General features: G+C 44.4%; 1 protein-coding gene and 1 long non-coding RNA gene across 3 annotated transcripts in view; one reads left to right on the forward strand and one right to left on the reverse strand.

Moving 5' to 3' along the window:
• Window positions 1-397: 397 nt before the first annotated feature.
• Window positions 398-4,259, forward strand: LOC146431884 (uncharacterized). The gene is made up of 2 exons (XR_014854797.1): window positions 398-537; window positions 3,707-4,259. It is a non-coding gene; the product is annotated as an uncharacterized LOC146431884 (long non-coding RNA).
• VGLL4 (vestigial like family member 4) overlaps window positions 3,616-12,372 on the reverse strand; it is a 75,853-nt gene continuing 67,096 nt past the window's right edge. For both annotated transcript variants that reach the window (XM_085073070.1, XM_085073071.1), the window contains 3 exons: window positions 11,913-12,135; window positions 8,485-8,599; window positions 3,616-6,420 (listed from right to left, as the gene is read on the reverse strand). In XM_085073070.1, the coding sequence (XP_084929196.1) occupies window positions 6,152-6,420; window positions 8,485-8,599; window positions 11,913-12,135 (607 nt within the window). In that variant the 3' untranslated portion in view covers window positions 3,616-6,151. The remainder of the gene's footprint in view (window positions 6,421-8,484; window positions 8,600-11,912; window positions 12,136-12,372) is intronic.

A 12,372-nucleotide genomic window follows, 5' to 3' on the forward strand; every position in this document is an offset into this window, starting at 1 on the left:
CTGTACCTATGTGTGGCTGTGATTTAGGGGGAAACATGAGAATATTGCTTACTTTTTAAGAACTTAGGCCTGCTGGTCTCTGCTGTTGCTTTATTGATTGGACTTGCAGGTTAATAAATGACTTTTCAATCTTGATTCTCCAATTCCTGAGGGGAAGGAGAGACAAGTGACAAAATGTTGCTATTAAGGGACAAACCTTCACAGCAGAGAGTGACTTTCTTTTCAGCAGTTCTGATTTCAGGTGTGCTTTCTGCACAGGTGTGTTTGTGTCAGGGTAAGGAACAGGACACTCTGGAGCAGCCAGAACAGTGGCAGGGACTCCTCACGGCCTGTGTGGAATAAAAGTTACATCAGCTTCACTCCAGGTATGGCAGGGAAAGGCAGAGAGAAGCCTTTGTTACCTGTGGTGCTGTTTGAACACAAACACACTTTCTTCTGGGGAAGTTGATAAGCTGAGATTTTCTGCAGTCTTAGCAGGAGCCCAAGAACTTGTCCCTTGGAAGGAAAAAGGAAAAGGAAAAGCCCTTGCTTTGATCTGTAAGTATTGTTACTTCTTTCCACTGTTTTCATCCCCCCTTCCCCCCTCAAAAAAAGGTAACTGAATAGCGAATAGTGAATAGTGTGGTGTGGTAGTCAAGAGCAAAGGTTTAGGCTTAGGCTGAGAAATATTATTTTTTAAATTAGTTGAATCATATTTTTCCTCTGAAAGAAAAAAAAATCCTGTATTGGTTATGCTTCCTTTTAACTACCTAGAACTACTCTAACCTCAGTTGTATATTGTGTATATATTAACACACCAGCCAGATGTCATTAACACAGCTCGACCCACAGTATTTCACTGTTGCAGGAAGCAGGAGATCAGAGCTTTGTGTTTTCCTGGATCACAAAAGTAACCTTGATTCCCCACGATAGCAGAGGCTCTCAGAAGGGCTCTGTGTGCAGAGTATTTCCCTGATCTGAGTAAACAGTTTTAAGATAAGCAGCTTTTTGACTATTAAATGTAGCAGGCATTTGGCTGACACAGCTTCGTGTTGACAGATGCCTTTGTGTCTCTCTGTGATGGAGAGAAGACAGATGTTCTCCTTGGCATTTAAGAAAGCTGCTGCTTAGCAAAATAAAATGTAAAATTAGCCCGAACAGTGCAGCAGTGAGCAGTGAAACTGGCTGGGCTGCAAGCAAGCAGAGATTGAAAGGGCCTCATGTGACTGCACTGAAATGTGCTCTTGTGGAAGTCAGTAACTGCTTTGTCATTATGTGACATTAGCCTGTGGAAAAAGAAATTGTTTTTTCCAGCTCTGCTACAATATAAATGCATGCCAGTGTGAATATCCATGTATAACTAATCCCATGCCAACCATTCCCAGCAGACAGGAATGTCCCTGGCTATCGATGCCCGAGTGAGACAGCAATTAGCAGCTCTAAACCCCTGAGCCCGCCCATTGTTTGCTGAATTGGGTTCCTGATCCTTCACAAGGGAGAATAGGAGAATTTCCTATTTCCCGTTCCTTGGGGATGGGTGCTGCTGTTGGATGGGGATTGGAGCCTTCAGCAGGACACTGCCCACAAGGAAGGGACAGCTCAGGAGGAGCCTGTACTGGGAATGCTCTGCTGGTTGGCACTGCTCCCACTGTGTGTAACTGCAGCTTAAAAATAAGCAATTAAATTATCTTGGCTGTCTTATAGCCAGGAAAGCACTTGAGGTAGCTGTTCCAGAGAGAGGCAGAATGTTCCCATTAAAAGAGAGGTTAAAAAAGTATCAAATCGATGTCATTTCTATCCATCAAGAGCCCTTCAGGGATCAAATGTGCTTCATCACCCCATGGAATCCAGCTGTGGAATCAGCCAGCTAAGGGAAGAGAGCTCCAGACATGGAACATCCCTGGGGCTGTGTCCATGCCAGAGGACAGGAGCTGCTGCACATCGGGAGGATGCAGAGGGGTTTCTCATTTCAAGAAGGATCTAAGGATAGCGTGAACATGCCCTGGGCCAAGGCTGAGTGTGCCAGCTCTGGGGAGTGCACAAATAGCACTGGAAATGCTTCTGCTGGGCCTTGCCCATGTGTCACATTAGGAACAGGAGCTGGTGGACACTGGAGAAGTGTCCATTCACAGGGAGCAGCCTGAGCAGTGCCCCTGCCAGGCTGCTGAGCGAGGTCAGCCCAGCTGGGCGGGCAGTGGTCACTGTCCAGTGCCACCCTCAGTGAGGACACAGCACTGTGCCCAGCTACCACACGTGGTCATGGCTGGACTGCTGTACCACTGCTGGTCCCACCAGCACTGCCCAGCTCTCTGGGCTCTGGGCAGATTTGTCTGCAAAGGCAGTTTTCACAGCCAGTGCAGTCTGGAATGCCCCAAACTGCAGTTAGCAGAGAGCACTCCCTGGGCTGTGCACAGAGCCCTGAGCTGTGCACAGAGTCCAGCTCGGGCCTGGAGACATTGTCATGGCAGGTGCTCTCTGAAATTATGGCTGGATTGAAATTATTTAAACTAATGGTTGTGTGTAAGGGTGCGATTACAAAAGCACAGCTGGGATTTGCCTCTCATTTAGCTCACAGCAGAAGATGCCACAACAAACACTGGGGGCTTCATGCAATGTGTGTCTGGGCTGGTTTCTCCAGGCCATGGTGCCACCCCGCTGTGCAGTTAGAAAAACTCATTCACCGTGCAGAAAATGGAGTTTGCTGTAAGTTACTGACCTGGAAGACAGCACTGGTGTTGTGGAGCCCCCAAAATGTTGGTGCAGGGACACCTTTCCCTGAAGGGACAGCAGGTCCCCTCGGAGCACGGCCTGGGAGGGCTGTAGGCCATGTTGGCCTTGGCCTCCCTCCCAACATGGATTTGGGCCTCTTTCCACAGGTATTTCAGGAGGGATGTGTTTCAGATGTGTTAAACCAATCCTCCTCAGATTGTTTGTTCTTTGGAAGTGTTCTCATGGAATCTCCCTCACCCCAGGCCCAGCCATGCCAGGCCTGCTGTGTTTTCAAACCCTTCAGGCCCTGTCTTGTTGCTTTTAGAGGCTCCTTTTTCTCATTCTGGAGCCCCTGTAATGCCTTCAGTGTTGAAAGCCCTCTGCAGGTTCTTGCCTGGTTCACTGAGCTCTCTCAAACAGAGGTAATTACAACCACTTTTTAAGGATTAACCATCTCTGGGGCCACTGGAATGCTGCTCACCCAGAACAGAGGACAGTGGACATTGACATTTGGAATACAGCTGCTATCTCCCTGGAGGGACTCCTGCTCTCTAGGTGACACTTGGAGAAGTTGAGGGACAAAATGCCTGAAAATTGGTATTTTCATGAAGAGAAATGCAGGGCCAGCTGTTGTTTTCCACACCAGTCCATGTCCAGGTGAGCTCCTCAAGGCCCAGCACAGCTGCTGGGGCAGCAATAGGGTTTTTTATTGCTGTAATGGGTTTCTTGATAAACTCTGGTAGGGAAAATGCCCCTGAACCCCAGACTGAGGCTGTAGCAGCCCCCCCAGTGGGGTTATGGTCCTAAAAAAGGGAAGGATCCTTGGAGGGAAAGCAGGACATGGCCAGAGGTTTGTTTCTGCCTCCAGCTCACAAAGTACAGACACCAATTCCTCTCTCACCAAACACAGAGGCTTAGGAACACACCTGTGATTTAAGAGCACTTTATTGTTCTTTAAGGCTACTTTTAAGTACAAAAAAAAAAGATGGCCTGCCAAACCTTTTTTTTTTTTTTCCAGGTGAAACAAGGCCACAAAAGAATGGTATATTACAGATTTACAAACACAGAGAGAATCTTTCAAACTGAACTGTAGATAACCTGGCTCTGTGAAGAAACTTCACCACGTCTCGTGATGGTGAGTTCAGTTTAGTGTCCTTCCACCTCCCCCCAACCCTTTGGCTTTCGTGACATTGTTGTGTCCAATATCTGTTTTACTGGACATAGCACATTAAATCTTTATTGCCCTCAAATCCATTTACCTATCTCAGATAAGTAAATGTAACCTTGTAAAACAGCTATTATTGAAAATATTAGCTTTAAAAACATTATCTTATTTGTGTTTACAAAGAAATAGAGGAGTCACATTTTCCACAGAGTCCATCTACAGTATTAGTATTGACTGTTATACTGCTCAGTAGCCTGTAGCAATAACAAACGAGTGGCTATTAATGCTAATGCAGTGTCCTCATAGAATAACTGTGTTCCTGCACTTTTACTGTATTACAGACAAATCTACAACAAAAAAAAAAGATCAACTTTTTTCTCCAAACAAACAAAAGAAAAAAAAAGAATGATTACAATAAAGGAAAGGGAAAAATTAAATAGCTACATATCATTAACAAATTAATTGTTCCTCAAAAAATACCTACAAATTTCTCTGTACATTCTTTACGCACAGCGTAACGATGGTCTTAAAGTTACCTATATAAAAAAGTGTTCTTTTAACAATCTTCCTACAGAGAGTAGGGTACTGAATGCCAAAGCAAGGAAGCGTTGACTACCCAGTAAGATGGTAGTGAAATGTGTAAAACTGGGGGGCTTAGGTGTTGGGTTGTTTTTTTGTGGATTTTTTTTTCATTTTTTTAAAGAAAACTGAGCAGCCACCTTCTCACCAAGAGTAAGAGCCAATCTCCCGATCTCTTTCTACCCTGCACCTTTTCCAAATTAAATAGCTTAACTTTAAAAAAAAAAAAAAAAAAAAGAAGCATAAAATAAAAGCCACAATGGACCCAATACTGTAACATAGTCCATAATACATCACGTGGAGTTCATCTTCCAACCAGTTCTCACTTCCTACACTGAGCCCATCGTTTCAGGGTACCCAGTATAAAAACCAAGCCCTGGCTGCAACTGTCCTGGGAAGATGGAATGTATGGGGGAGAGTAGTTACACTTAACAAGAAGAAGAGAAGCTCTTAGCACTAGCACAGCTGTGGTTTTATGCCTGCCTCTACTGCCTAATTTCTAGTTAGTAGCTATTAATATAGCAAATGATAATAAATGCAGTAATACCTGTATAAAGTCTCTACTGGAGGAATGTATGCTGCGACTTGGCATAGGCTGATGGATAGGCTTAAAAAAAAATAAAAATAAACAAGCTGAAAGATCATCTTTCACAAACTGTAACAATCTGTTGTCCAGCCAAGATCCGTAGGGGTAGCAGTTCCTGCAGCTAGTTGGGGGTGGATTACACAGACTGGGGTTTGGGAAGCAGATCCCTGTGAAGCAGCAGCACTGCACGAGGCCTGTCCTGAGCTGCCCTCGCTGCTGCTGCTAAAGTGAATAGCAAATACAAATATCATAGAGTACAACTGTACCAGCAGTAAGTATATCTAGGGTTGTTACTGACAAAAATAAACTAATTCTGAAGAGAAGCTAGTAAGTATTATGATTCTTACTGTCTATACATTAATAGATACCAGCTATTTTTCATAAAACATGCATCGTTAAGCACTATGGAACCCTCCAACCTCAGCTCTAGTCTAACAAACTGCAGTGTTTAGGAAAAAAATGCCCGTGTTCTGTAAATTATGCAGTCCAGTTGCAAGCACTAAGCACCTGAAATCTAAAGAGAGAAAGACCTATAACCTGTATGAGACTTCCCCTTCCAAAGCTGTTTTGCTTTAAGAAAAATCAAACTGATAGAAATGTCATCCTTAAACCCTTTTTTCAGCAGTTTGCCCTCAAAATATTAGCCTCTTCCAGAAAGTTGCTGTGCAACTTCAGTCCTCCTCCAATAGTGCAAATCATACATGACAGTTCTTTTCAAGTATATACATACAAAATTACTTCACAGAGGGAAAAAAAAAAAGCAATGTGAGCAAACCAGACAAATTCTAGTCTTGAGAAGCTAAGAAAAGCAAAAAAGCACTTGGGTCAACCAACTAAGTGTAATGGCTTTTGTGGATAAGCGTGCATTCTTTTTTTAAGGGGCAGCAGATTTGCATCAGAGGTTTCTTTGGTAATTGAGGCAGGAAAAAAAAAGGATGCTACATCGTCTGAATCTTTATGAAATAGTTCCTGCTATTGTCTTTAAGGGCACCCTTTTACAAAACAAAACAAAACCAAAGTGAGTACACAAAATCCTGTGTCGAAAAAACTAACCTCCCCTCCCCCACCACTATTTAAGCACTGTTCCAAGCTCAGTCAAACCATGCAAATTCCCAAGGGGAAGGGCGCTGTCCTCAGGAGACCACGGAGGGCGAGTGATTATGATTGACCATGTGGGAGGAAGGGGACGCCTGGCCCCGCCGCGACGCCGACTCGGGGCTGCCGGCCACGCCGTCCTTGGCAGCCTTGATCTGCAGCCACGTGTCCCCCAGTGCTTTGGCAAAGTGGTCATCCACTGACCCCGTGATGGACACCGAGTTTGCCACCGGCTCGGGCTCCTTGTAGTTCTTGCCGAGGCTCCTGCGGAAGTGCTCCTCCACCACCGGGTCACACGCAGTGGTGGCTGTGGGGACAGGAGGCACAGGGAGTTAGAGCTCTGCCACTGAGTGCTGCACTCACAGCCTGCACTGCAGCTGTGCTCTGTCATGGAGACTTGGAATGGATTGGGTGGGGAGGACCTTAAAGCCCATCCAGTGCCACCCCAGCCATGGCAGGGACAGCTTCCACCATCCCAGGCTGCTCAAAGCTCTCTGTCCAACCTGGCCTTGGACACTGCCAGGGATCCAGGGGCACCACAGCTTCTCTGGGAATTCCATCCCAGCCCCTCCCTACCCTCCCAGGGAGGAATTCCTTCCCAATATCTCACCCTAACCCTGCCTGGACTCAGTTCAAGGATTCAGTTTAAGGCCACTTGTCCTGTCAGCACAAGTCCCTGTCACAAAGCTGGCCTTCCCTACACCATTATAGACCTGGGAGTGAAAGGGGTGGGGAAGAAGGAGTTAAAATGAAAGAAAGTAAAACTGGAGTTAAGTATTTTTGCATTTCTGTGACCTGCAACAGGTGAGCATTTATATATAATTGTATTTTTCCCTCAGGCTACTAACAGCTCCAGCTCCAATTCTATGGAAACCTTCTCCCAAAACAATCACATGGAACTTATATTTAGGCTTAAATGGAATTAATGATGTAAACAGTTGTTTCAAATCAGCTCCCAAGCCTGCTGATAGCAGTCAGGTGTGAGGAGGCCTCATCCTAAATCACAGCATGCCAAAAGCTGAGCTCAGGGTTTCATCTTACTCCACACACTTGTGCTGGGAGCAGTCACAACTAAGTGAATCATGACCACTGCAGTCAAGTGCTGTAAGACTATTACCAGAGCCTTAAAAGACAGGTTTAGAACAAGAATAATACTAATTCCTCAGACTAAATATAAGAGCACTGTAGTTTTAAAATTTAGAAACAGCATTTGTGTGTCAATGAAAATTATCTTTCCAAAAACACTTGGAACTGTTGGGATCCATGGCACTGCCTCCGTGCTCCAGCAAGGCTGGATTGATCCTAAAATAAACATGAGTGTCATGCACAGACACCTCTTCACCTGACAGGAGACAAATCTCTTCTGGAAACATCCAGCCCTGTTCCAAGCCCATGGAAATGCAGCCAGGGTCCCACTGGAGCAGCTCTCCTCGGACCAGCAGCACCAGTTTTTGAGAAAACTTGTGACATCTGAGATCCCCAAGGACTGATTTCTCCAAGAGTCTAAGGGTCTCCTTCAGCTCCCAATTCTAGTTATCAACAGCACTGATCTTTATAAAATAAAATACTGCTAACAATAAAAATACTAATAATTACCCTACTATGGACTTTAGGCTCTGCCTACATCATACTGGGATTGTTCCATGGACACATCCTGGTTGCTGGAGCCCCACTGCCATGAGCTTCTGGCAATGCTGCACATTAGAGCTCTGCCTCAGCAGGTAAAGGACTTGCCAGGAAAGGGCTGTGCTTGCCCTGTGCTTTCTGTGCAGTGAGTGAACAGAAACAGCCCCAGGTTTCCCAGCAAGCACTGCCTGAACAGATTTTGTGAAAAGTACTAATTGCATGGAAGGCAGAAAGCTAAAGCTCCCTGCTTGGGTTGCTGTAGCAACTGCCCTGCAAAGCTTTTTGTGTTATCCACGCAGAGCAGGGTGGAGGGTAGGGGCTTTGGAAGAGATTTTGTGGCTGCAGGAAAGGTTTTTGTGACTGCAGCTGAATCCCAAGAGTCTCCTGGCTATTGAAAGAGCAGGGAAACTACAGCTCCTAAAATAAGAGCGTGGTGGGATCTGCTGGCCCTGGCTGCTATCTGTCAGCTGGACTAAAATAAACATAATGACTTATTTGTCTGTGTGGGGTGTTAGTTTTGTTTTTTTTTTTTAAAGCAGCTTTTCAAAACAAGAAGAAAGAACACCTCTGTCCCCCTAATTCAGCATGGGTACTTTGTGCTGTGGCACAGGATGGACGCTCAGAAAGCGGCAGACAGAGAGGTGCCCATTGTTGCACCTCCTGCTCTCCCTGCTCAGAGGGGCACAGCTGAGAGCTCGCTGCTCCCCTGCAGTGCCAAGGAGGGCAGCTGGCAGGTGGCACTTACAGCTGGAAGGTCTCCTGTAGGCAGCCCCGGAGCAGGCGCTGTGGGCGATGGGGCAGTGCGACAGGTTGCAGTTGCGGTTGTTGGCAGAAGCACAGGTGATCACAGAGGGACGGTTCTGGGGGGACACAACCAGAGGGTCACTCAGGCCAGCAGCAGCAGCAATTCAACACAGAAACTAGCCCATTTCTTATTAAACCCCCAGATATTCTGTTATTTCTTTGATTAAAAATAAAAATCCGCATTGCATTTCCACAGTACTTGCTATTTAAGTGAACAGAAAAAGGGCACTGTGAAAGTAAATCTTAGAAATTATTTTACATTGATTGTTGCAACTTCACAGCCACAGCAATTAAATCCACGAAGTACCCCATTCATAATAACACCCCAAATATTCTGTTATTTCTTTGATTAAAAACAAAAATCCGCATTGCATTTCCACAGTGGTTCTTGCTATTTACATGAACAGAAAAAGGGCACTGTGAAAGAAAACCTTAGAAATTATTTTACATTGATTGTTGCAACCTCACAGCCACAGTAATTAAAGCCATAAAATTTCCAATTCATATTAAACCCCCAAATATTCAATTATTTCTTTGATTAAAAATAAAATCCACACTGCATTTCCATAGATGTTCTGGCTATTTAAGTGAACAGAAAAAGGGCACTGTGAAAGCAAATCTTAAAAGTGATTTTACAGTGATTGTTGCAACCTCACAGCCACAGCAATTCAACACAGAAACTATCACATTCATATTAACCCACCAAATATTCTGTTATTTCTTTGATTAAAAACAAAAATCCACATTGCATTTCCACAGCGGTTCTTGATATTTAAGTGAACAGAAAAAGGGCACTGTGAAAGCAAACCTTAGAAGTGATTTTACAGAGATTGTTGCAACCTCACAGCCACAGTAATTAAAGCCATAAAATATCCAATTGATATTAAACTTCCAAATATTCAATTATTTCTTTGATTAAAAATAAAATCCACAATGCATTTCCATAGATGTTCTGGCTATTTAAGTGAACAGAAAAAGGGCACTGTGAAAGCAAATCTTAAAAGTGATTTTACAGCAATTGTTGCAACTTCACAGACATTCCACATGCAGCACTAAATGCCTACAAATTAAATGTTGCTTTCATTCTGTGGCCACACATCTTTGTCTCTCCAGGACTCAGCAGGGTTTTGCAGATTTTACAGATATTTGTTGTCTTGGTGTTTCTCAAGTTTTAGTGTTACCATTTGTCGTGCAGAGGTTGGGTTTTCCTAGCCCTACCTCTGCATTCCATAGTGCATCCTAATCCCATAGGATGTACAATATGAAGAACTCTTGACCACAAGTCCTTTCCTGCTGTAATTCATCTGCCTTTCCAGCACTGCTTAATTAACATCATTACATGAATGGCAATTGAACACTTGACAATTAATTTGCATTGAGTATAATGGGCTCCTTGCATCATCAAATATATGAAATTTATTCCAAGAAATAAGAATTGGAATAAGAATGTGTATCATTCTGAGCACATGCAAATTCCCCAAAATATCCATTCACAGCTACATTACAACATCAGAACTCACCACCTATACTTTGTACAAAGTGTAAACATAAAATACTCTTTCATAGCTGTTTACTATGGAAATGTTACACTGAAACAAGGCCCTAGGAAATCAAATGTCCCAGTTTCTCCAGGTGGCTGAAGTAACACAGGTATTGGAATAAACTTCATACATTTGATGATGCAAGGAGCCCATTATACTCAATGCAAATTAATTATCAAGTGTTCCAAAGATTAACAGAATTGATGTAATTTAATTTCTTGTCCATTTTACAAAATTTTGCGCACAAAAAAAATCACCTACCCCCCTACAAGGTCAGTGAGGAAGGAGGGAATTTTAGGGAATTTTCCTTCTTTGGTGGTACTTTAGGCAGAGTAAGAACAAGACCAGTAAAGCTGAGCTTTCCAGGGAGGTTTAACACTATTTGCCAGAACACAAAATGAATGAGGTTATTTACTGCACTGACAGCACAGTAAAAAAAAAAGTAAATAGAGTAAAAAAAAAAAAGATTTGATTTTTCTGTAAGCAGTGCACATGTGGGAGTATTTCTTTTCTATATTGGCCAAGATTTTGTGCCTCTCTGAAGTGGTTTTTGAGACAGGAATATATTTTAATCTCTTCAGAAGAGTATTTTGGACATGCAAAAGGTGGGAGGTAGAGAGAGAAAGGTAATAATGTCTCAGGTGCCAACACCTCAAAGGACCCAAGGGACATAATGAGGCACCTTGTAGAATCCTCTGCTATGGTTGTGTGTGTACAGAATATAGAAACCTACACAAAAATATTGAGATAAACTGAGAATTTAGTAACAATGACTAACAGCAGCAGCTGAATAACTCTGCCCTGCTGAAAATAAGTTACTTTTCTCCCACCTTTTTATAGAAACAGAGTAAGATGAAATCTCATTCAACATTTTAAGGTTTAAAAAAATTAAACCCAAAGCAAGGAATTATCAAACTAGGATTTTTTTAGTACACTTTTAGTTTTGTATAATTTCTACCCTTGTGCTCTTACCAAGATCTTCCCTCAATACCCTATTTCCCCAAGAAAAATTACTGTAATCTAGTCGAAAATGTCAAAGGTAACAGAAGAGAGGGATGCAGGGAAGGAAGAGCTTGGGCACATGGGCCAGCTGAATTTCTCAGTGCTGCAGAACTCAGTTCTCTTGTTTCGCCTCTCCCTTTGCAGGAGAGATAAAACAAGTCTGACACACAAGAAAACTGTTTTTGCCTAACCTGCACAGAGGTGGCTCATCCTCAGCACTTCTGAAGCAAAACTAATGCAGTGTGCAGGAGGGCAAACCAAAGAATAACCAACCAACAAAAAAACCTTAACAACCACTCCAGCAAATGGAAATAAAGTATAAAATAATCCAAAGTAAGGAGCTAGCTTTAGGAGAAGTGAATTAGTGATACAGCATTGCTCTGAGCAATGCAGCAAATGCTTCTGCCTGGCTAAAACATCATTCAGGATCAACTTTTCCTTTGTGTGTTGTTCTTGTTCAGGGTGGAGAGAGCTGGGACAGAGGGGAGAGGAGCACACAGGGATCACCAGGAGGGGCACAGATGATGCCCCCAGCCATGGCCTGGCAGGTGCTGGAGCCTCCCTGAACCACACTCTGAATTCCCAGTTCAAACATGTGCGTTTTAATTACAACAGATGCACTCCTGAGCTTAGGGAGCATCAGGAAAAGCAGAGAGGGCGAGAACTCTGTGACAGATACTGAACACAAGCACCTGTGCCATCCAGTGTGGATTTTCCCAGCACTGCACCTGAGCAGCATCCTCTCCCCCTGCTGCAGCCACCAGCAGGCTGTGGCTGCCCTGGCTGCCCTCCCCGTGCCCCGGTGGCACCAGTGCCCAGGCCGTACCTGCTGCCGCTCCACGCTGCTCAGCGGGGGGGAGATGCCCACCGTCCTGGCTGCATCCATGCTGTTTTTGGTCAGGGCTAGGGGCTGCTCCATGCTCAGGCTGGGGATGGAGGCGTACATGTGGTTGGCGTGGAGGCTCATGGTGGGGGCAGCCGCCCTCTCGATGGGGCTGCGGCTTCGCTCGCGGTGCTCCTTGCGGTAATCCCCGTTGGCCGTCTTGCTTCTGCAGGGCACAAAACAGGGACAGGGCTTCAGTGGGGATCCAGGCTGGCCTGAGACAGGCAGCATTCCATCAGCCCTGTCAGGAATATCACTTTGCTAGGGGGAATCTCCCCATGGGATATCCCAAAGAGAAGCCAAACCCCACATCTGCAAGCTCTGCCCACCAGCGCATCTCCTCAGACTAGAATTTCTTCAGACACTCACCAAACGCACCAAGAAACAACTTATTTTTAAGATC

The sequence above is a fragment of the Lichenostomus cassidix genome, chromosome 12 (assembly GCF_008360975.1).
Source record: "Lichenostomus cassidix isolate B80296 chromosome 12, HeHo_3.0, whole genome shotgun sequence".
Classification (NCBI taxonomy): Eukaryota; Metazoa; Chordata; class Aves; order Passeriformes; family Meliphagidae; genus Lichenostomus; species Lichenostomus cassidix.